Below are 23,852 nucleotides of genomic sequence, written 5' to 3'. Positions count from 1 at the left end.
GCTCCCCTGAGATAAGTAAGGTGTCCTCACGGCGGTCCCCACCTCCTCTGGCCCTGTGTGTGGCCGTAGGAGTGAGTGAGAAACCGGGGTACACTCCAGTGAGCGGAGCCCGAGTGGAGCGGGCGGAGGATGCCCATGGAGCTGTTCTCTGGATGGGCCTCTCCTGCCACGCCCCACCCCTCTGCTCTGTCCTGTCCTTCCTGTGTCCCGTCCTGCCTGTGCCGGCTCTGCCTGTGTCACACCTGTGTTCGGAGCAAAGCTCGAGTGCACCTCTTCCTTCACTACTGCCCTGCACACCTCTCTGGGCCCCACCCCCACACCTAGGAACCTTCTGATGACCTGCGTTGAGCTTGCTGCAACGGAAACTGACTTATTTGTGGCCTCTCTCCAGGAGGGCAGGGCCTGGCTGTTTCTTCAGTATTGTGTTTCCAGGGCCACGCGTGGTCTCGGCACACGGCAGGCTGTCCACGCTCTGGTGAGTGGATGCATCCACGAAGGATGAGCCTCTTCACTTTCCCTCCTTATAGCTGCTCCCCAGCCAGGGGCGTCACTCTGGAGCAAAACAGTGGAATGTGTGGCCACTGAGCCTCTGGCCTCTCCCGTCCATTTTGAGCCCCAGGGGGAACTGAACTGTATTAGGCCCCTCCAAGGCCTGGGTTCCGTGGGTCCATGGGGTCCCGGTAAGTCTTAGGCTAGAGGGCAGGCAGCTGCCTCCTGGCGGGGCTCCCCTGGTAACACTGACCCCACGCGCCCTTCCCTGCCTCGGCTTCCCACAGCCCAAGGCACCTTCCCCACCAGCCCAATTCCGAAAGCCCTTCCTCCTTGTGCTGGTGATGACTCGTGCTGCTCCAAACAGCCACATGGTCCAAACAGGGCTTCCATATGCCCTCTGTCCCAGAGGCAGATCTCCATCGACAATACCCCTGGGTTTCAGCCTAGAGGTCGGGAGGGAAGCGGCCTCTCTGTTGGGACAATTCCCGAGCTGACAGGCTCGCAGCCCCATCAGAAAGTCTCGCTCACCGAGGAGGGTTACGAATCCACTGGCCTGCCTTACCTTCCCAAGTCACGGTGACCGTGGGCCTTCCTACTTAGAAGAGGGGCAGGGTAAGAAGTCCCAGGAATGACAAGCGGGTCTTAGATCCCGGGAGACAGCTAGTCATGGCTGACATGTTTAGGGTTCTTTGGCTTTCCTTGCTTAGTTGTTCATTCTGCCCTCGTTTTAGTTCTTTTGGAAAATCTCAGGCTGTGTCATCTAGAGGCGCCAGGCCGAGTGCAGCCAGGGCGTGTGCTGTGGGGCAGCGTCCCCTGAGGGCCAGGAAGGGACTCTGAGTGAGCCTCGGGACTCAGAACTGAGCTGAAATCCAGGCCCTCGCCCCTACGGTGTCCACCGGTTCAAGTCCCGTGACCCGCGTTTGTTTGAGCACGGACAGTGCTGTTGGCCTTCTAGACGGAAACCCACCCCAGCTGCCCTGCCTCCCTTCCCGCCGTGCTCTCTAGGACTGTCCCAGAAGCCCGGCTCCAGGGGCGCTGCTGTGCCGCTCCGTCCGCTCAAACCGCGGTCTACGGAGAAGCCCAGCCCGAAGACCTGTGAGGACTTCGCCTTTCTTACCAGAAGCCTTCCCTGACCAACCCAGGGACGGCTCTCCTTTGATGGCAGCATGCGTTCGATGACTGCGTCAAGACTGCCCTCCTGGATGGCATGCTGCGCTTCCCCCCGGTGCTCCGGGCACCCAGCGCAGGCCTGGTATACAGTTGGTGCTCAATAAATGATGGCTGGGTGAATGCACGGAGGGCAGAATACATGCACGATGGGAAAAATGAACTAATAGCTTTCTTCCCGGACCAATTTGCAAAGACGCTGTATGTGGAAGGCTCGCCTCCCGGGCTCCTGTGCACGGAAGTGTTGATGGAAGAAGGAACCGCAGGCTCTGACTCAGGGCCTGGCTCCCACAGGCTCCCTGCCGGCCTCGGCCAGGGCCTAGGGCAACCGAGGCTTGGGCTGGAGTTCATATTTCTGCACGCTATCAAGCTTCTGGAAAATGATGGCAGTGAGTGGGAAAATGTGGAGCAGTGGACATGTACACTGTATTCTTCCCATCTATCTGATTATCATCTCTCCACCCCCACCCCCCACCTGGCTACCTGGCTGCACTGGTCTCTAAAGTTGTCTCGGGTCCTTTGTCAGCCACCCAGTGTTTCTCATGGTTTTTTCCCTCCTGAGAGCAGATCCAGGAAAGGCTGGTCACCCAACAGCCATAGGACGGACCTCCGCTAACCTGCCTTGGGTGGGCGTGGCTCAGATGCCAGTCACAGGGAGAAAGCGTCTTGTGCTGAGTGTCAGGAGCCGGGTTTGCGTCCCAGCTGGCTGACCCTGCAGGTGGTTTCCCCCGCGGCTAAGGAGGGGGTTCTGCCCCGTTTCCCTCCTCTCACCTCCCTGGTATCCCTCTGGGACTCAGGTTTGCCTTCCCCGAGGTCTAGATGGCGACCGCAGGCAGCCGCCGGGAGGCCCACAGCCAGCTGCGAGCAGCGGCGAGAGGCAGAGAGGGATAAAGGGCAGGTTTCCCTAAAGACGAGAAGTCTGGCTGCAAGGATGTTTGTCAAGTTCCCCTGATGGTGTCTTAGAAGCCCTGGAGCTTCCGGAAACCACTCAACTGGTGATGAGAATTCTCTTTAGGCCTGAGAATAGCGGAGGCAGGAGGCAAGGATGGGGAACCACTGCTGTCCTCATCTGTGAGACAGAAATGGGGTTCCTCCTGCCCACGGGCTTTCCTCGGGCTTCTGGGGCCTCACAAAGCCGCTTGCTACAGAGAATAGCTAGTCCGAGCTGGGAGGAGAAGTGATTTCGATGAGAAAGTAAAACGCTTGGGCCATGCTCCTAGCCGGCCCCTAATGTGGGCTGTGGGCTCTGATATCATGAGAGGGCCCTGGTCAGCTCGCCCCAGCCCACCCCAGGCCACCAGGACAGGCCCACAGCCTCGGCCTCCGCCTGGCTGAGCACGGGGCTGAGATTAAGCCCTGGGTTTCGCTCCTCTGTCCGGAAACCTCGGAGGCCCCCTCTGTAGCCTGGGTCCACATTTTTCAAAGCCATTTTCCGTGAAACGGCTTTTCTCCTCCTGTGCTTGCTATTGCATCTCAATGCTAGAAGAAAAACGGCACATGACACATCCAGACACAAATGGACATTTCCACAGACATCTTGGGAAACCACATCGAGAAATGGCGTCTTTCTCCGAGCACTTAGGCCAGCGGCACCCCCAGCCCCACCCACTGCCCAGGAGCCCGTGCCGCCCGGAGCAGCCTCCTTTATAGACCCAAGCTGGTCGCTACGGTCAGTAACATTTGGACACATTTTTCGAAGCATGTAGTAACAAAATGAGTATTTTTGTTTGTTTTTTGTTTGTTTTTGCATTTGAACAACAACAGAAATAAAGCCCCAAAGCAAATAAAGTTTGAAATGTGATGTGAATCCTGGTCCTGGGACCGTGCGAGAGTGACCATGTCTCTCAGGAAATGGTGCAAATGCCCTTTCCAAGCAGTTTGGGGTGAGGGTGAGCAGGGACGCATCGGACCAGAGGTGACAGCGATGAGGGAGCACCCAAGCTGGTTGCCTTTCGACCCCTTGAGGTGCTTTTAGATAGAAACTTTGTAAAAAGCACGGTTTTGGAATTTTAAAAGGACTTAGACAATCTTCTTAACTTTGAGTAAAAAAAAAAAAAAAAAAAAAAAAAAAAACCACAACAAAAATGTTATTTGTAGCACGTTCTTTTCAGAGCTCGTGGTGCCCCCGAGCCAGAAACAATGGAGAAATTCCCGCTAAGGCAAAGCAACCAGATCCTGGACACCAGCCAGGCCACTAGCACCCGGCCATCCACTCACTGGGCGGAAGAATCTAGATGGGATGGTTGGAGGGGGAGAATGTGTAAAAATGGCCATGCAGAGAAAAAGGAAAAGAAAGCAGGCGTTTTCTGTCCCCACTGGATCTGCCTGACAGGCATGCAGGAGGAACTGGGAGAGGACTTCGACAATGTGCTAATTATGCAGCCTTCTCGACAGGCATCTGCATAATCCCATCCTGTAGAGACGCTCCAAACTGCCTGAGGAAATTTGTGTTCCAGGACATGGTCACTCTAGTCCCATCAGCAAATAAACATGGATGCAACTTGGCAATGAAAAATATGTCACCATGATGGCCGTCGAGCTCGAACGACAGAAACGAAGGACGGAGATCTACACATCTACTTAGCTCTTGACTTCAGGTTTTAAAAATTCAGAGTTAACAAAGGAAAATCCTTCGAATTCTGACTGGTCAATATTCCTGATGACTTCCTGGTCAGGAGGTGTGAGGACGGGTGGATGGCGGGTGAAAAACCGGTCGAAGTTTTCAGCGTTGCGCCCACACTATGAGAGGGGAAGAAAAGAACTTGAGGTGGGTGGACACAACACAAAGCAGAAAAAAACAAAGCTGGGTGTGGGTCTCTCCATCCCTTCCCTCTCACCACCTCTGTTTCAATGACCAGCCATGGGAGCAACAACAGAAAATGCAGAACTCTCATGACCTTCAGGAATGCCCCTGGGCTCCTGACCTTCGGTTTCTGTAGCTCTGAGCTGCCGCGGAGTCCCCCGGGCAGTCAGGAGCTGTGTGGCAGAAGCGTGAGATGGTGGGGCTGCAGGCACGTGCCATGTTTCTCACCCCTCCACCCCCCGAGCCAGCCAGGCTCATCTGCTGAAGGAGATGCATTCAGGCACCGGAGATGTTTCATGTGGCGAAGGATGCGAAGTCATGGCCGGCTTATACGTCACCTGGGAGATCTCAGCATTTAGCAGCAGGTCCCTCACAGTGCTGGCGGAGGCTCTCAGTCAGGGGGCACGGACATTTCCTAGCCCAGCAGGTACCGGAGTTTACCAGCTCCAGTCAACAGAGAACAACCCCAAGGCCCGGGTGTGGTGCCCACCGTGCCTGGCCCCCACAGGGGGGGTGGGGCGGAGCAGGTCCTGGATAAGCTATTGGCCTTTGATCTCCTGGTGGAGGAGTAGCAGCCATCTCTCTCTATCAGAAGGGAGGATGTGGGGAGAATGCAAACCAGAGCTTGGTGAGACTCTAGAGAGAAAACCAGCGCCATTTCCCACCTACCCCGCGGTCCTTCTATGTGAAAAGGTCCCGGTCTGAGGCAGTTATAACACGTGTGTGTGCATGTATAACACATGCACATGCTAGTTCCCACCGAACGGGAAGGGGAAAGTCACTAAATCTGAAGCCCCCGAGGCAAGCCCAGTGTAGCCCCAGCGTAGTAACACAGTGGTGGCAGTCGCTGAATCATGACCGCTCACATTCACTACACCCTTACTACATGCCAGGGCCTAGAACTCTCTTACACGCGTGATCTCATTTAACCTCCAATGATGCTGTGAAGCGGGGTTGACATCCTGCTACGGGACAGATGAGGACACAGAGAAGAGCTGACATGCGGCTGGGTCTGCCTGGAGTCAGAGCCCAGGCTTCCGGCTCCATTTTACAAGAACGGCTGACAGGTTGGTACGTTGCTGAATGGTGGGGTGGGCGGGCGGGGGGAGGGAGGAGAAGTCAAGGTGGGGATGATGAGGCCTCTGGTTTGAACGACAAAGAAAGGGAGGGTTCAGAAGGAGGACTATTTCTGTTTGGGGACCAGTGAGATTCTGGGAGACGATGAGGGGTTGGAAGCACAGGTGCTGGGCGGCAGGAGAGAGGCCTTGAAAACAATGTTTCAAAGACAGAATATGGAGGGCGCGAAAGAGGCCATCGCAATAGGAAGAAAACCCACTGAGCAGCTCCCAGGCCACAGACAACTGGCCTTGCTCGGCGCTCTGCCCACAGTGCCTCTCAGTGCACATCCCGCCCTGTGGTTAGGTATTTGGTTCGCACGGGTCCGTGAGAAAACTGCCCCTAACACTTAGGGCGGTAGGAACAGAACCAGGAGAGAGAACACCAGACAGGCTGGGATGAGAGGAATAAAAACAAAGGGCACTGTTGTGGTAGGAACTTCTCCGAGAGCCGAGCAGGGAGGCCCTGCCACGGCCACTGCGCTGGCAGCGGGAGGAGATGCCAGCTGCTGCCCACCTCGCTGGAGAAGGAGCGAGCTGAGAAGGCACGGAGAGCACGCCCCTCTTTCAAGCTCTGCAGTCGGAGCAGAGGTATCGGGTGCGGGTGCAGGGGACTTAGCTCTCAGGCCCCTCGGCCAAGGCTTCGTAGGGTTCGGGAAGAAGGAAGCCCGTGCAGGCATGGGTTCGAATCCAGACATCGCGCCACTAGCTGTGCAGCTCCAGGCACGTTCTTTAAAGTGAACCAGACCATCTCATTCCTCCCACAGGGGTGTGAGTGCGGTAACAGGAGACGATGGGCGTGCCTGGTACAGTGCCTGGCACCCAGCAAGTGCCCCACACACCCTCGCCGTGAGCGTCACTGAGCTCGTCTTCTTGCCCCCACTACAGACCCCTCCAGGTAGCACGCGCCCTGCAATGGGCGTTCCCAGGACGGTGAGGTTGTAAGAACTGAGGAAACAGCCTTCATTTCCAAAAGGCTTGCGTCAGACTCAGAGAAAGATCTGTGTTATCCCAAGCTAATTGCTTCAGTTTTTTCGTATCTTGGCTCCAGTCCTCAGAAAATGAGAAGTGACCCCCACCCCCCACCTGACCATACGATCAAGACTCGGATCTAAGAGATGGTGTACTGGCCGGTGGGGGGAACGCCAACACAAAGATGGGCTCTCGGGTTCAGTGCAGGGTGGGCAGGACTGCTGTCCAGATTCTTTCTTCATTCATTTTCTCAGTCAAGAAATATTTATTGAGTATCTACTACGCGCTGATCATAAATTGTACAAAATCCGTGCCTTGTGGATCTTACATTCTACTGCAGGGCGGGGGAGGAGGGGGTTGGTTGGAGAGAAGGCAACAAACAAACAAATAAATATATACTTGTAAATGTAAATACATGTTTTATTGCAAGAAAGAGGTAAGTGATACTAAGAAAAATAAAGCCAGACCCGAGATGAAGAGTGAAGGCAATGCCATTTTGACAAGGCGGTCAGCTCTGAGGACATGAGCTGTGCACAAGCCTCAGTGAAGTGAGGGAGGGGTTCCCTGGACGTCGGGAGGAAAAGCACTCCAGGCAGAAGGAACTGCAGGTGCAAAGGCCCGGAGGCAGGAGGCATGGCAAAGCCACCGCACAGCAAGGGGGCCAGCGTGGCCAGACCAGGGGCCCAGGGAGAGAGGGGTCAGAGAGGGCGCCGGGAGCCAGGCCATCGACCTCGCCGGCCGCTGGAGAACCCTGAGCGCGCCCGCAGGGCCGGGCAATGGCGGAACAGTGAGGCCAGTGAGGAGGCATGAGAGCGGAGGCTGGAGGCGGGTGGTAGTGGGGTGCGGGGAGGTGCATGTGGTTTGGGGACGTGCTTTGAACTTGGAGTTCACAAGGCCTGCTGATGGGCTGGATGTGGGTGAGAGGGAGAGAGGACTGGTCAGTGACCCCAAGCCTTTTGGCCAGAGCTACTTGGTGAGTGGGGCACACGAGGGGCAGAGCGTAGCTGCGGGGGGATCGAGCATCAGTTTCATTAAGGTAAAGTCTGAAAGTCCCGTGGAGAGGTGACAGAGCGAGCGGGAGTCCCCAGCTGCCGTGGGGGCCTGCAGAGGAGTGGGGGCGGGACTGAAGGCAGAGGCGCGGAGGCAGGAACGGCTGCCATCCTCCCCAGGGGAGAGGTGGTGGCGAGAGTGGTGGGAAGGGGTGGGGCAGAGGGGGCGAGGTGCCCACAGGGATACAGGGGCGAGATGGCAAGTTGTAAGGCAGACAGACCTACAGGTGTTTCTCCTGGCCTAGGTGTTGGGATCCACACCAGCCAGTCTAGGAAGCACGTTAACTGAGACACAGTCTTCAGGGGCCATTTTTTTTTTTTTTTTTTTTTAAAACCATCCATTTCCCATCGAGAGCGGAAGGTTGCTTTGCTGGGGCCCCCCCAGAGGCTATCATGGGAAACAGAAAACAGCTCCTGGCAGCTGGGCAGCCTCCTCGCCATCGCTGCCCGCGGCCTCCGAGAGCAATGACATCTTTTAAGGGAGGCAGCAGGGAAGAGAGGCAAGGACGGGGCAAGCACGGGGGCACCATACAGAGAGCCTGACGTCCCTGCTGATACGCGACGCGCGGGGCTGGCCGGTCACAGCCTCCCTAAGTGTTGCCGTGGTTTTCAAACGGAGCTGCCACTGCCTGGTAGCTTCAGGAGCTCCTAAATGGAGACGGCACCCTCGGGAGACGCAGCCGATCGCTCTGTGCCCGCTGCGTCCGGGAGAACGGCAGCTCCGTGCTGGGGCCCAGCACAACCGCAGTGTGGGCCACACCTGCTTCCTGTTCCTGGGCAGTACTCAGTCCTCGCGGCGCTCCCCAAAGAAACCCCGGCCCCCCAGACACCCAGAGGCACCGCTGGGGCTCCTGGAGCAGCGATGGGGCCGCACCAAGCAGGTTACGTAAACAGATGGCGCTCCTCCAGGGCGCAGAGAAGCGAGGACTGTGACTCGTTCAGTCGTGCCGAGTGTGAGAACCTAGACAGTTGGAAGCATTTCTCTGTGAGCGGTGACACGTGAGCATTTTTTCTTCTTCTTCGATTCTTTCTAATTTCTGTTTCATTGTGTTAATAACAGCTCTGCGTCTAGCTGTCAAATGAGGAGCTGGCGCAGGCCCAGCAGCCGCTGGATCCTTCAGACTCCAGCCTGGATATGTCACCACTTCCATCAGCGGCGGCTCCCGCTGCCCGAGGCCCCACTCCTTAGCAGGGCTGACGGGATTGCTCAGGACTTAGCCTTGGCCATCTGGTACTAACTAGCCCCTCGGTGCCCACAATCTCCAGCCCCACGCCCCACCCTCAGCACACCCTCCTCTGTAAGGAACTGCCGTTGCCTGGGAGCACTCCCTCACACCCTCTCTCCTCCAAGCCTTTGCCGGGCTGTCTCCTCCCAGGAGCAGCGGCCTCCCGGACCCGGCTGTGTCCCAGGCAGCCTCCCTGCCTCCAGCACGGGCACTTCCTCCAGGAGGCCCTTCCTGGACCCTCCTCGGCGACTGGGCTTACCCGTCAAGACAAAGGATGCTCACCAAATAAGTGGTAGAAAGGGAAAAGATTTGAAATGAGCTATCAGCTGGTAGGGAAGAAAGTTAAATAAATAATGACATGTCTATTTGATGTATGACCATGCAAAACACTTCCAAACATTGAAAGAAGATAAAAGAATATTAATGGGCGTCACTCCACATAAGAACTCACAGTGCATGCAATGTGTTCCCTTTCTATAAATTATGTGCACAAGGTGTGTGTGCTATCTGTATGCATGTCTTATATATGCTCACGGAGATTGGGAGACTTCCAGATTGGTTCATTTTCTACTCTATCTTTTACTAGAGGCCCAGTGCACGAAATTCATGCATAGGTAGGGCCCTAGCGGCTGCTGGCTGCCGGCCCTGTCCCCTGGTTGAACTCCAGGTCAAACTCCCGGGCAAGGGGACAATTTGCATATTAGGCTTTTATTATATAGGGTGCTTGACTGTGTTTTTCAGATTTATATTACAATCAGTTCTTTCTTTAATAAGAAAAAAAGCTATTTTAAATGAAGGTGCTATTGCCGTGGAAGAAAGCGGGAAAACAGAAATAAAGAGAATGGGGCATTTAGCCAGATGGGCAAGGTCTGCCTGGCGCTATTTAATGGGCTTCGTCTCAGTCAAGAACACAAAGACCTCCCACGCGGCTGCCTCGTGTGTGCCTGTGACCGAGAAGATGCTGATGGAGGCTAGCACGGAGGTCCTGCGCATCCTCTGCCCAGCAGTGTAAGAGGTCCCTGTCCTTGTCATCATGGCGCTTACAGCTAGCAGAGGAGGCAGCGGCACACCGGCCACGGCAGGGTGCCACGGAGAGGCGCTGCTGGGAGCAGAGGCGGGAGCCTGGGGAGGGCCAGGGAGACTTTCTGGAGGAGGTGACACCTAAGCTGAGTAGGACCAGAAGGAAGGGCACTGCTTCCTTGAAGGAGGGAAGGAAAGGGCCCAGAAGAAATGGAGTGAAAATAGGGCCAGGCCAGGCTAAGGTGCCGAGGAAGAGAGTCAAGGCCCAGCCCACGCTGTTCGCTGCTCAACTGGGTTGGATAACGCGAGGCTAAGGGCACAGGAAGCTTCCCGCCGGCCTCCATCAAGACAGGAACTGAAACTAGAAGGTGCCATGAAAAGATCACCAGGCCACAGTCTCTCTTTTTCAAACGTGCATATCCAATGAAAGCCAGGGTCCTCTGTATGCCTCGCACAGTTCTCCACAGTGGGAAGCAAGGAGGGACTCGCCCAGGGAGAAGCGGCCGGGAACACAGAGCCACGCTCACACCCGATCACTTTCAAAGGCCGTGCATGGACCCAGCGCTTCCGCCGAGCAGTCACGGCGCCAGCGTGGTCGGGCCGCGGCGAAGGAAAGAAAGGCGAAAGCCCTGGTCCGCGGTGACGAAGGCCCTTACCATCGGGACGTTGGATCTCGGGTCCCCTTAGGAGGAGGTGGCAAGAGGGGGGTCCTTTGTGCTTGACAGCAGTTTCGTTTATTTTTTTTTTAATTTTTCATTTAAAGATAACAGGCACTGTTTGCTTTCCTCAGGTCTTGGTTTAAATGCCACGTCCTCAGAGAGGCTGTTCCGATCCCTTCCAAGTGGGGGGTCCCCATTCTCCCTGCCCTCACTCTCCATCGGAGCACCCTGTCCATCTCCTTCATGCCAGACAAAACGTCCAAGCACACCAACCTGAAAGCACAGTTTCCGTCCTGCTCGTCTGCTTGTTGCTGTGTCCCCTCCAGACTGAGAGCGGAAGCCCCTGGCTCTGCCCGTCACTGCTCCCCAGGCCTGGTCCAGGCTTCGGCACATGGAGGCACCCCGTGTTGTCCAGTGGATGATGTCAAGTGCTGATTGTGAGCCGGATGCCGTGTAGCCGCCTTACACGCATCATCTCACTTAACGGCCCAGCAGGCTCTGCTGTCCGAGGAGGAACGGGTGTAGAGAGCTAGGATTTGACTCCAGACCTTCCATCAGTCTTCTACATTTTTGCCAAAACGGAGTTGCTCAAAGCACCAAGAAAAATAAACACCACAGCCCTTGTGATTCCACAGCCGGCATCTCCACGATGCAGCATGTGGCCTGCGCCCGGGTGCTGGGGGATAGGCCGTGCCTGCTTTCCACCCTTTGAACCGAAGTAGACTTGTTACTTTCTGTTCACCCTGCTTTTCAAAACCCAGATGACAGGCCACCATCTCTCATGCCAACAAAGCGCCACAGTTTCCTGATCTCTTCTTCACCATTAACCTGGAACCACGCTGCCGGCTTCAAAAAGCCAGCCCCCAAAGAGGAATTGTCCCTCCGTCTGCCGGTGTTCCCATGGCTTTGATCCTCACAGGGCTGGGAGGTTACCTCCACCCAACAGGTCATTTGAAAAGTTCACAACGTGGCCAGCTCTCACCGGTAAAGAAGAACCAGGATTCAGTCTCAGCTGCCAGATTCCAGGGACCACTCTCACTGCCTTCTGACTTCTAGCCAATCACGGGGCATGCACTTAACCTGGGTACCAGTCTTGGCACCACCAACCCCCAACTGCACAACCTTTCGTCAAGTTAGCGAGGTCCCCGATGCCACGCTCCCTGCGATGGCAACGGGCCTACTCTGCAGTGTGCGGTGAGGATGACTGGGCGACATGCACATACGATATCTGACAAGGTAGCCGCTGGCTGCTGTCGAGTGCTGACTGGCTCAGCCCTGTCCTGTGAGCTAGTCCGACACGTGTGGTTGTGCTCTGGCCACAGAGGGGTCCGGAAGGCCCTGCACCCTAACCTATCCTAGGATATTACTGTTAGAGGCGCCTAAAACACAAAGCCGCCCTGGCCGGGTGGCTCAGTGCACCAAGAAGTGGCGGATTCAATTCCTGGTCAGGGCACATACGTAGGTTGTGGGCTCAATCCCCTGTCGGAGTGAGTATGGAAGGCAGCCAATGATGTTTCTCTCTCTCTCTCTCTCTCTCTCTCTCTCCCATGAATAAAAATGTAGCCTTTGGTGAGGATTTAAAAAGTTAAAAAAAACCACACAGCAATATAAAATGAAATCTTTCCCACCAAGGCTGGTGGCATGGGTGAGGGACGGCAGGTGAGGCGGCCCTGGGCTCCCATCGGCGGAAGTGAGGAAAGATGTGTGCAGGGCAAAGGGCTGCCTCTCCACTCGCAGCCGAGTCGCAGGTTAAGCAGACGCACGGACCACCTGGGAGCTGCTGTGTCTCACACCCTAGTGGGTTGTTTTTAAGAAACCGCACTTGTAAATAAATAAGCACGAAATATGCGTTTCCCCTCCCTTTCCGGGTCATGGGCCTCTCTCTCCCTCCAAATTCTACTGACACCAGACGTCTCCACGGAGCCAGTACTTCTACCAGGACCGGCCATGGAGGTGGGAGAAAGTCAGTGAGCCCAGCGCCATAAAAACAAAGGAGAGGGGCTCAAAGGGGAGGGAAGGACGGCCCTGGCCCGGTAGCCCACTTGGTAAGAACACCATCCCGGTGCACCAAGGTTACAGGCTCGGTCCCCGTGAGGGACAAACAAGACAACCAATGAGTGCATAAGTAAGTGGAACAACAAACCCTTACCTTTCTCGTTCTCTCAAAAATCAATAAATTAAAAAAATAATTTAAAAAGGAGGAAAGGAGTCTGAATTTATATCCTATAGACATACTCACACATACAGGAAGCCAGGAAGCTATTGAGAGAATGACGGAGATTTCGACGTGCTTACTAAGAGAGATCTCCAGGACGGACGGGAGTGGAGGGGAGCACAGACCTGCACAGGCGGGTGGGTGCAGGAGGGGGTCTCTGGTGGGGGGGGGGCAGGCTTTAACTTCACTGCACAGCTTTTGATGCTGCCTGAATATTGTGCTTTTTCAGTTTGTTTTCTTATGGGAGGAAAATCAAAGTACCAAATAACATAGAGAGGTCAAGAAAGATAAGACACATCTGTGAAAGGCCTTCCTGAGGTTATTGCTGACTCAAGGAGATAAGTGCCCATAGAGGAAGCCAGGCTGCACCGGAATGAGGAAGGAATGGGCTATAATTAAGTGGAGCATTAACTGGCCACTCTTCCAAACCTGTACACGACAGGATAAGGCAGTGGCCCCAGGAGCAGGAAGGAGGAGCCCACGGGAGGGCGGGGTTTCTAGATGAGAAGATGTGGCTGGGTATGAGTGGATAGCTGCTCTGCCTCCTCAGCGGCCACCACCCTTCCTAGCGGAGGACCCGCTCCTCGGCCCAAGAGACCTGGTCCAGACAGGAGGGGGCGGGTCCCCCGCCGTGACCCAGGCCTGGCCAGTCAGCACACCCCGCCCCCGGGGGGTGAGAGCCCAGAGATGGCCGTCTGGCCCAGTACCTTCCGGTCGACTGAGTGCCGGCTGCTGGGAGTCTTAGGAAAAGGAAGCTGTGGTTTGCAGAAGCGGCTAAGATGAGGGTGTAAGTCTAGAGCAGCTCCGCCTGGGAAGCCTTCTGAGAAGGAAGCCGACGCAGGAAAGCAGCCGCAGGATGCAGAGAAATGGGTCCCTTCCGACATTACCGAGACCCTGAATCTGGCCCTAACGGAACACTTTAAAAATGTTCTTTAAGTGTCAGTTTGAATCAGGTTCCTATTTGCAATCACAGGAGCTTTGATTGATACGGAGAGAAGCTGTAGGCACAGGCAGAGAGATGGAGCAGGGGGGCGGGAGGTCTTACACGAGGGGTACACGGAGGGAAGGGGTCCAGGAGGTCAGCACGCAGGCCCAGGAAGTCAGGAGCCACCCCCACGGGTGCCCGCTGCCTTAATTTCTCCCTCGACCTAGGAGACGGGTGATCAGCTGAGACCGCGGGGGCGGGGGCGGGGTGCACAGCAAAGCTGATGTTTGAATCCGGTTCCGTTGGACTCTCAATCACATTCTGCTTGACCCTGTCTCCCCGGGTCCGTCGCTTCCCTCCTCCAGTCCTCCCCCGCTTGGCCACTAGCTTTCCGGGCCGTTGTGGTAAGAGTTACAACCTGGGCAGGGCTGACGTCATGAATCTTCACTCAACAGAGCCCATGGCCCAGGAACGTTCAAAACCTGTGTGTGTGCAGCTGCTGGGAGGCGTGGGGAGTGCACTGCAGAGGCCAGGAAGGAGGGCTCTGGAGGTAGAGGTGGGAGTTCATTACACTGGCACTCACGGGTACCTGCTGTGTGACCGTGGGAAGTCGCTTCGCCCCCCTGAGCCCGTTTCCTCAGGAGCACAGAGGAGCCAATAGCACACCTGCTTCAGGGGGCTGAGTGAGACGGTAGCACCGTGCTCCGTGCTCTAGTGAAACGGAATCATTTCATAGGGCCTGCCTGACCCGTCTGATTGTTTCTGCTAAAAGCAGAGCTATTAATAACACTGAATGGAGCGTCTGCTTTCTTGCCTGGTTCTGCTTTGTTCCCTGCGTAGGCAAGTCCCGGCACTGTTTTAAGTGCCTTCCGGTCTTACCTCATGTCCTTCTCCCAACCCCTCCAGGAGGCAGGTGCCAGCACCCCGCACACGAGGGCACGGAGCTCGGGAAGGCAGCTCCAGGGAAGAGTGGCGTCCCACTCCTCGGGCATCTTCCAGTTCTCGACCTCTACGATATGTCAGTGGTTGTTGCCAGACATATCCTAAGAGTTTCATGCTCCCCCCAGCATGCTTCCCAGCTACCGTTCAATCCAAACTGTTGGCTTCTATGCCAGGAGACAGTTCAAAGCCATGCACCTGGCAAGTGACAGGAACTTCACTGGCCTGGAAACCGGCCCATTCAAACCATCCCAGGGAGCCTGGCTTGGCGGCAGTTTCTATCGGGGCTCCGTGGGCGAGTGGGTGGATGGAGCGAGACAAGCGGGCAGGCTCCAGGCTTTCTGTCCTAAACGACTCTTGGCTCATTGTTAGTCAGTGTGCAAACCAGCCCAATGCTCTGATTACGCTCTCTGCGTGCCCCACACCCTGCGCCTGACTGCAGTGCCGCATCCTTGAGGCTCCCACCGGCCAGTCATTGCGTGCTGGCTATCAGCCTCAAAATCAAAGCCTCAAGGAACAAGTAGACTTGCATTTAAAGGCCTGCCAGTGAATTATAAAAGGTGAGACTATGCCACTTACTTGTGGCGATATTTTATAATAAATGTGAAATCATTTGAACTGTGAGAATACTTGGTCTTTCCCTGCCGCGCAGTGGGCGCCATCAGATGGAGCATCCGCTCTCCTGGCAGCGCGGTCGGAACCTAAGGAGCTCGACCGCCTCCTGAGGGGCCGTGAGAAGGAACCGGGGAGACTGGAAGCACGGAAAGCAGTGCCTGGGGCAGAGGGAGTGCAATCTATGTGACTAGCAGAGGTCCCATGAGAATTATCTTAAACCCCAGCTTCCCGAGAGGTACTGTTCTGTGAGCATTCAGGGAGATTCCATTCCTAAACCAATCATCCCATCTCCTGGTTAGCCATGCGGAATCGGGCTGGGCCCAGAGAATCCATGTGTTAATCAGACACCAGGGGCCCATGGGTGCCGTTTACGAAGCTCTGCTAGGCTACCTCATGGCACCCGTGGCACTGGCCTGGGCAATGACAGACGGCAGGAGTCAGAGCCTGTCCACGCACTGCGCCCTGAGGCCCCTCACCAGTCTCCCGGGTACACACTGCACCCTACGTCGCCAGGACCCACACTGCAGCCCTGGATGAATGGGGCAGCGGCTGCCCAACAGCCGTTAACATGGGAGACGCTGCTGAGCGTGGGAAAACACAGTGCTCTACTCCCGGCCCCCACAGCCCCCTACAGCCCTCAGCAGAGCGCACTGCAGGATCGGCTCCCAGAGCCGAGCGTTCGCTCAGTAAGCATCCCAATTACCTGCCGTGGTCTACGCCGGATGCTAAGCACTGCCGTTCGACCGTGAGACGACTGTCACCAAAAAGGCACACGTGATACTGAACCAGCAATCACAGGAGTCTGATGGGACACTGGGGCAGGGTCCCCACTCGGGACCACAGGGCCTCCCAGAGGGTGCCCTTTGCTCACTCCCTGAGGGGAAGGGCAGGCTGGGGGGCGCTGGCAGAGGCTGGGCACTCGGGGACTCGGGGTGGACAAAGCCAAAAGGAAAGGCAAGGCGGCAAGAAGCTCAGGAACGCGGTTCCCTTGGGGGAGGGGCACAGCTGGACCTCGGGAACCCCCAACGCCATCGCTAAGGAGCCTAGAGGCGGGTCTGGGGCAGCGGAGAGCCCCCGGCAGGGGCTTGAACCCAGAGCGCCACTTCGATGCACGTTCACTCTGCGCCCTGAACGACACTCGAAGCCCGTGTATTCCAGGGCTAAGGGCAGCACTGCCAGCCCCTTGCCACCAGAGAGACGGCATGGGAACACCTGAAAGCCCCCGGAAATGATTCCCATGGCCGGCGCTGTCGGCACCCTCCACGGCTGGAGTGCACTCCTGCTATCGCCCACGGTTCCCCTCCCCCATTCTTCTTAATGGTGAGCGTGAGTCAGGAACGCCCACAGACTGTGGGTGCTCAGTTCCCACGAGGCACAGGGGCGCTCACCCTGAGCCCCTGGGAAGGAGTGGGAAAGGGGAGACGTGAAATCCTTACAGGGGGTCCAGGCCCGCATGCCGACATGAAAGGCACTCGCTCAGGTTGCATCAAATGAGTGGGCGGCATTGTCATCATTGTTTCTAATTCAGTCTAAGGGTGACGGGCAGTGCCCGCTTCCCCTGAGAGCTGAGGTAGACATCCCAACATGAATAGCCCGGTCCAGTCACTGTATGTGAGAGTCACTGCTGGAGCCCACGCAGGGAACGGAAGGCACTGGCCAGTGAAATCCGCGCAGCCGCCGAGGGATCCTGACGACGGCAACCTTTTCATTCCCCACAAGAACAGCTACCTTTACCCTTTCCGAGCACCTTCTGTGAGCCAGACACTGGGCTCGGCCTTTTGTAGTCATTATTGCTTAGCAGGAATCGTCAAAATGCTGGGCCAGTCAGAGGGGACTCGGTGGGAATAACCAGAACCAATGGGAGTGGACTAAATGTCAGCCGACCTCCCCAGAGGTCACACACTCACCATCCACAGCCTCAGACGGCTTGTGGATGCATTTGATTTGGCCGGAATGATGTTTAATTTTTAAAAATTTGTTGCCCAGCTGGCGTGGCTCAGTGGTTGAGCATCGACCTATGCACCAGGAGGTCACGGTTCGATTCCCGGTCACAGCACATGCCCCAGTTGTGGGCTTGATCCCCAGTGTGGGGTGTGCAGGAGGCAGCTGATCAATGATTCTCTCTCATTATTGATGTTTCTCTCTCTTTCTCCCTCTCCCTTCCTCTCTGAAATTAATAAAACTATGTTTTATAAAAATAAAAAATAAAATCTGTTGCAAAGATATAAAAAAATAGTGAGATTTCGCATAAAGATGCTGACGAGGACGGACCAGTGCGGTGCCTGCTTCCTGGCCCAGGAGGCCTGGCCAGCCCAGACAAAGGCAGCGGCTGCGGCCTGGCTAAGGTGAAAGACTGCAATGCCAGTGGTGGCCACCAGGCCCTCCTGCTGGCCGCTGGGAATGAACACCCGCTGAGCCTTCTCGGTAGCTGGCGCGCTGCGGTCGGCCTCTGGCCCCCTCCCCTGACCACGTTTCCGTGGCCTGCCTTGCCCCGCAGGCAGCTGAGCTGTCGCCCAGGCTGGGCGGGAAGCAGTGTCTTCCTTACAGAGATTCTCTCTGGCCACACTCCCGGCCTCTGCCTGGCCCCGCCCACCGGCTCTGCGATGCTGACACCGCTGGTCAGGAGGCCACACGGAAAACCACTGCCCTACAACCAAAGCCTGATTGTCTTCCCGATTGCCCTTTGACCTCTTCCCAAATGGTGTAATAAAAGCGATGCTGCTGCCTGTGACTTGCAGGCCCCTCTCCAGCCGCAAGTGGACACACGGGCACGACGCCATGCCCCTCAGACATGCTGCGCCCGAGACCCTGAAACTCATTATCAACTGTCCTGTGCGGGCGCATGCTGAGCGCTTTATGCATAGACGGTCCTCCCTGTGTTACAGAAGATGAGCGGAGGGGCCGAGGGGAGCTCACGCATCCAAGTCCACCATCGCTAGAGTCATCAAGAGTGTGTTGGGCCCGCCATATCCGCCGAGAGTCAGACACTGTTAGGAATACTGAGCCCAGTCCTGTGTATCTTAGATGAGTGTTGATTACCTGGAGGACAATAGGCACTTGGAGGTGATGTCATAGGAGACATGCTTGCAGGTACATGTATGTGTGAGTGTGTGTGTGTGGCGGGAAGGGCCTGCCTCTGAGCACCAGGAGATGTCCAGATGTAAGCAGGACTCACCGGGGCTGCTGTCTTCTAATCGTTTGGGACGTGCAGGACTGGGGCGATGAGAGGTCTTTGGGAGACTTTCTCAAACCACCTGCCCTTGGTCCGGGCATTCTGTGCCTCTGCCGGGCCAGACTGTGACGCCTGGCTCCGTGGTGCGCTGGCTGAGTGACCTCACAGCCTCCATTTCCTCTGCCATTACAAGGAGGGTCAGGTCGTTGTGAGGACTTAGATCAGCGGTTCTCAACCTGTGGGTCGCGACCCCTTTGGTGGTCAAATGACCTTTTCACAGGGATCGCCTAAGACCATCCTGCATATCAGATATTTACATTACGATTCATAACAGTAGCAACATTACAGTTATGAAGTAGCAACAAAAATAATTTTATGGTTGGGGGTCACAACATGAGGAACTGTATTTAAAGGGCAAGAAGGTTGAGAACCACTGACTTAGATGTTGCATGTGAAGTGCCTAATACGGTGCCTGGCACATAGTGAGTGGCCAGAAAATTAATAAAAATGTGCACCATTACCATGGTTGTTTCCTTCACACCCGAGTCCCTGACACCTGCCGGTTTCTATGACAATGTTTATGTTCACTTTCAGCCTCAGTCGGCAGTTTTACAGCCCATAGTAATGCCCCCAGGTCTCCGCTCTGCTCAGTCTAACAAGGAACATCCCCCACAGAACACCGATCTGCCTAACCCAGGAGCTGACGAGCATCGCGGGTCTTTGGGGACCAAGCACCATTGGGTGTGCAGGTGGGGAAGGGGTCTTCATGCTTGTGCTACACAACCTCCCTGCGTCTGTGAGCGGGTCCGCTGCTGTCTCATCTCTTTCCCTTTCGGGGGAGCCTCTTGTTTACTGACTTAGACATGAGAGTTTCAGAATTAAATTTACATACTGCGGAGACACACGACATGACCTTTTCAGTGGCAGTATGAAGAGACGACACCGACCAAGGGGGAAGGACGAGGGGGAAAACTGGGTTCTTGACCACACCTGCGAGTGGGCTGACCCCGCTCACCAAGCCCCGTCCCGAACCCTGCCAGCAGGGCCGGTCACAGTTACCGAACTGATAAAACAGCCTCAGTAGCCATCGTCCCCCCACAGTTATGGAGGCCAGGCTGCGTGGATGGAAATCGCCATTTCTGTACCTGAGACTTTGTACAGAAATGTGAGCGATCCATGTGCCCGTGTCCACGCCCGCCTCTGAGAGCAGGGAGGGCGCACACGGGCGGGCGGGGAAAGAGCGCGGGGTGTACACGTGGCCAACGGCCAGAGGGAACGCCTACTTACGGCTTTTGGCTTATACGGGGGCTGAATCTCTTTGCGTTCCAGTTTCTCCCAGTCAATATACCGGAAGAACGCGTGCTCTTTGATGTCCCGCTCGCCTTCGGGCCCGCAGCCCAGACGTTTGCCCGGGTGCTTGGTCATCAGCTTCAAGAGAAAGAGAAAGGGAGGGGTTAGTGACCTCTGGTAGCCGCCTAAGGCACAAAGCACCCCACTAACGAATTAGGGAAGGAAGGACCCTGCAGAGCCCCAGCCAAAACTAACAGTAGCCCTAGCCGGTTTGGCTCAGTGGATAGAGCGTCGGCCTGCGGACTGAAGGGTCCCAGGTTGGATTCCGGGCAAGGGCACATGTTTGGGTTGCAGGCTCCATCCCCAGTGTGGGGCGTGCAGGAGGCAGCCGATCAATGATTCTCTCTCATCATTGATGTTTCTATCTCTCTATCCCTCTCCCTTCCTCTCTGAAATCAATAAAAATATATTTTTTTAAAAAAACTAACAGTAATATCGATGGACACTGTAATTGGGGAAAAGGACTTAAAAAAAGAGCCCCAGCTAATTTTTTGTTGCTGCTATTGTTAATCTCCACCAGAGGATATTTTTTCCATTGATTTTTTTTTTTTTTTAAGAAAGAATGAAAGGAGAGGGGGAGAGAGAGAAACATCCATGTGAGAGAGACACATCGATTGGTTGCCTCCCTCACGCGCCCAACCAGGGTGGGGATCGAGATACGTGCCCTCTGTGGGCCGATGCTCTAACCACCGAGAACACCAGCCAGGGCCCAAGTAACTTTTATTTTTTATTTTTCATCCCAGCAATGCTTTCCTGGCCAAGGGCTTTGTACCAGGAGGACCCGACAATAGTGCCTGCAGGCTACTCTCCAGAGCAAGATCCCTGTGGTTAACTGAGGACCGGACTTCAAGTTAGAAAGGTCACCACGATGAATCTGGGTTCAAGAATAAGATTTATGCAATCACTGCTGCATTGATGAGAGCAGTTCTGGTCTCTTCCCGCCCTCCTCCCACCACGAGAAAGCCAGAGGATAGCCCTGGCCACGGCCACATCCAGACAATGTCGGCTTTCTCAGTAAGCCTCCGTGACAGCAGAAGGAAATACTAGTCAGATGGGCCCAAGTTTCAAGTAATTACTTCCCGAAAGCTCATTAAACAGTCAAAGCCAGCCCAGCTCCTTTCCCTCGCCTCACACTCCCTCAGACTCCGCAGGGGCCTCCTGTGAAATTACTTATCAAACCCTCCATCTTCGGGCCTCAGAGCCGCGCAAGAGACCAGATGAATAGCTGCTCCGAGGCTAAACCAGACAGACTTTCTCTTGCGAGCAAATCAGAGGAGCTTGGAACTGTCTCCATCGGCACTTCAGCGAACGCACAGGGTGGACAGGAGGAGTGGTGATTATTAACAAGTACCGACAAGAGGGCATCCAAACACAGACCTGGCCGGCGGCTCCGTGGTTAGAGCATCGCCCTCGGACTGAAGGGTCATGGGTTCGATTCCCGGTCAAGGGCATGCACCTCAGTTACAGGTTTGATCCCAGCCCCAGTCGGGGTGGGTGCAGGAGGCAACCCGTCGATGTGTCTCTCTCACATCAATCTCTCCTTCCCTCCCTCCTTCCTTATCTCCTCTCTCTCTTTCACTCTCTCTAAAAATCAATGGGAAAAAATATCCTCAGGTGAGGATTCTTTTAAAAAAAGTGACGAAACAAAAGTGATTGGGACATACGGGTCCAAAAGCTTCCAGCATTGACCAGACACAGGAGCCCATGGTGTCAGAGCTCTTAGATTGTTGCCCAGGATTTGCTGATTGAGGGGAAGGAAGGGGCCCAGCCAGTCACACCTACTCTGTTGGCCATTCCGCTCAGCTGATTCCTGCTTTCAAGATAACTTATCTCCGCCACCTTCTCCCCCACCACCACCCAGCCTCCCACCCCCTGCACACGCACAAACTTTCCACATGTGCTCCACCTTCCGGGGGAGAATAACTGGGCACGTAGCGTTCTAAGCTACGTCTTCACTTACACACACAACCCCACCTGGTTCTGACAATAGCCCCAGGCACTGGGCATTTATTTTCTCCATCGAATGACAGGCAGGCGGCACTCACAGAGGTTAAGCAACTAGCAAGGACTCACAGAGCGTAAGGGGCAGAGCCGAGACTGACCCCACCTCTCACCATAAACCGTGGGCTTTTAAGAGGAATGGGAGAGCTCCTCGCGGGCGGTTTCCCGAGGTACCTGTGGCTTGGTCAGGGAGGGTCTCTGGAGGGCGAGCAGACTGAGCTGAGCCTTGAGATCTGTGTAGGGTCAGGATGGAGGGCGGGAAGGCTATGAACTGTGGCCACAGAACCACCACCACCACAATCAGGAGGGCTCCGTGCACGGGGCAGGCTCCTGCCCACGGCTTCCCGCGCACGTTACACCCCCGTCTCCACAACACTCGGAGGCCTTAGCAACTCTTATCCTCACTTCCAGACAAAGAGCCTGGTCCAGTAAAGGAGCCATTCGTCCCAAGCCGCACAGCGAAGCAGCAGCAGCGGCCGAGCAGATGTGCCCGGCCCCCGGCCCGCGGCTCTGCCCGCAGCCCCTCCTGCCTCCATGCTGGACGCTGTTCAAAGCGGGCGTGGCAGTCTGAGCAGATGTGCTGATGTTTCTCTTTGGTAGAAAATAGGGTCCGTCAGGATGGATATAGAAAGAGCATTTTCAATGGGGTTGGGACTGCATTCAAGAGCCTGGCTTAATGTTCATGTATGGGGAGCTGCCAAGCCAAGCCACGGCAGCCACAGCGGCACTCAGCGAGGCTCTGCGGTCCCCACGGCTGGTGCAGACAGCGCCCGTCCCCAAGGGCCTCCCCGACGGACGCCTGGGCACTGAACGGAAGCCTTCGGCTGTTCCCTGAGCAGCGCCCCTTCTTTGGAGGCCCAGCCTTGAGAAAAGCCCACACGGGACTCAGACCACTCAACTCAGCCCCCAGCCTCGTGGCTGGAAAGTCGCCCCAGTGAACCCTGAAGGTTCTGGGTCCTGAATTAACAGAAATCTGCTCTCCCAGGGAGCTGCTAACTGGAGCTGAAGCTGAGACCTGGACACTCACCCCAAGGCCGCCTCAGCCCCGCTGTGCAGGCCAGCAGAGCGAGGGGCAGGCCCTGAGCGTGCACTGAGCACCTACTGTGTGCAACACCACTCAAGGAGCTTCCTGCTAGGTTAGGTTCTTTAACGCTCTCACAAACTCTGTTCAATGAATACTATTGTTTCCTTTTTAGAGATAAAGACCCCCCTCCCCCCACCTCCCAGGTCAAAGCGACTTGCTTCAAACCATGCTCCCAGGAGGTGAAAGGTCAAGATCTGCAAAGGGCTCTTATCTCCAAAACCCCCCGCTTTAAAAATCCCAACCGTGGGGGGTGCAAACCCAATGCCCAGAGGAGCCGGCATGTGACATGGCAGTGCCAGCGCTGGCAACGGTAACCATAGCTCAAGGGCTGGGGCAGAGCCCCCGGCGCTGTTCCCATTCACACGCACCAACGCCTGGAGTCACCGCGGACCCCGTGTGTAGGCCCGTCAGCATCCCTGACCTACCGACGTGGGCAATGTCCCTGCGGTCCAAGGGACAGCAGGCCAGGGACAGGCCTGAGCCCAGGTGGCACCTGGCAGATCGGAGAGGAAGGGGCACTGGTTTCCAAGCCAGCGGACTGAGGCGTGTTTTAAGGGAAACTGGCAGCTGCATGTTTGTGGGAAATCCTGATTTTTCAATGCCCGCAGCCACCAAACAGACTGAAGGCTCAGGCACGCCTCTCCCTCCCACCCAGACCCTCAGGGCCCGCACCGCCTCCCCAGGCCCTCTTTTCCCTACAAGCTTCGCTTTGGCTCCCAATGAACCTGCAGGTCTCAATTCTCTGCCCTTGCCTCACACCTCAACGAAAATACTTTTAACCAATTCACTTTAAGATGTTCGAGACTGAGCCTAATTCACACGTGGTTTCCAGGGACATTTGCACATTAACCGAGGCAGCTGAACCACCAAGCTCAGGCGACTCGCTAAGAGTGGGAATTCTGCCAGCGTGACGAGGTGCGTCCAGACTGAGAGGCTGGTCTAAGCTGCCCGCACCCAGGCCAGCTCCATGGCCTCTCACGCTCCAGAAGAGCAGCGCTGGGGGAGGGAAATCTGCAGACACCCCAGGATCTGGGACTGGAGGCCTGCT

The 23,852-nt window shown here is 55.9% G+C and overlaps 1 protein-coding gene across 2 annotated transcripts in view; it reads right to left on the bottom strand.

Annotated features, from left to right (window-relative positions):
* Positions 1-23,852, bottom strand: part of PRKCB (protein kinase C beta) — a 296,895-nt gene that overhangs the window by 1,845 nt on the left and 271,198 nt on the right. Inside the window, exons 16-17 of one of the 2 annotated variants that reach the window (XM_059692104.1) lie at positions 19,657-19,797; positions 3,361-4,398 (exon numbers count right to left, since the gene is read on the bottom strand). In XM_059692104.1, coding sequence (XP_059548087.1) covers positions 4,240-4,398; positions 19,657-19,797 — 300 coding nt within the window. In that variant the 3' untranslated portion in view covers positions 3,361-4,239. Of the gene's footprint in view, positions 1-3,360; positions 4,399-19,656; positions 19,798-23,852 lie in introns of those variants that run through there. The other variant, XM_059692105.1, reaches the window with a different exon arrangement.

Source organism: Myotis daubentonii, chromosome 4 (assembly GCF_963259705.1).
Source record: "Myotis daubentonii chromosome 4, mMyoDau2.1, whole genome shotgun sequence".
NCBI classification, from domain to species: domain Eukaryota; kingdom Metazoa; phylum Chordata; class Mammalia; order Chiroptera; family Vespertilionidae; genus Myotis; species Myotis daubentonii.
This window is presented reverse-complemented; position numbering and strand designations above follow the sequence as displayed.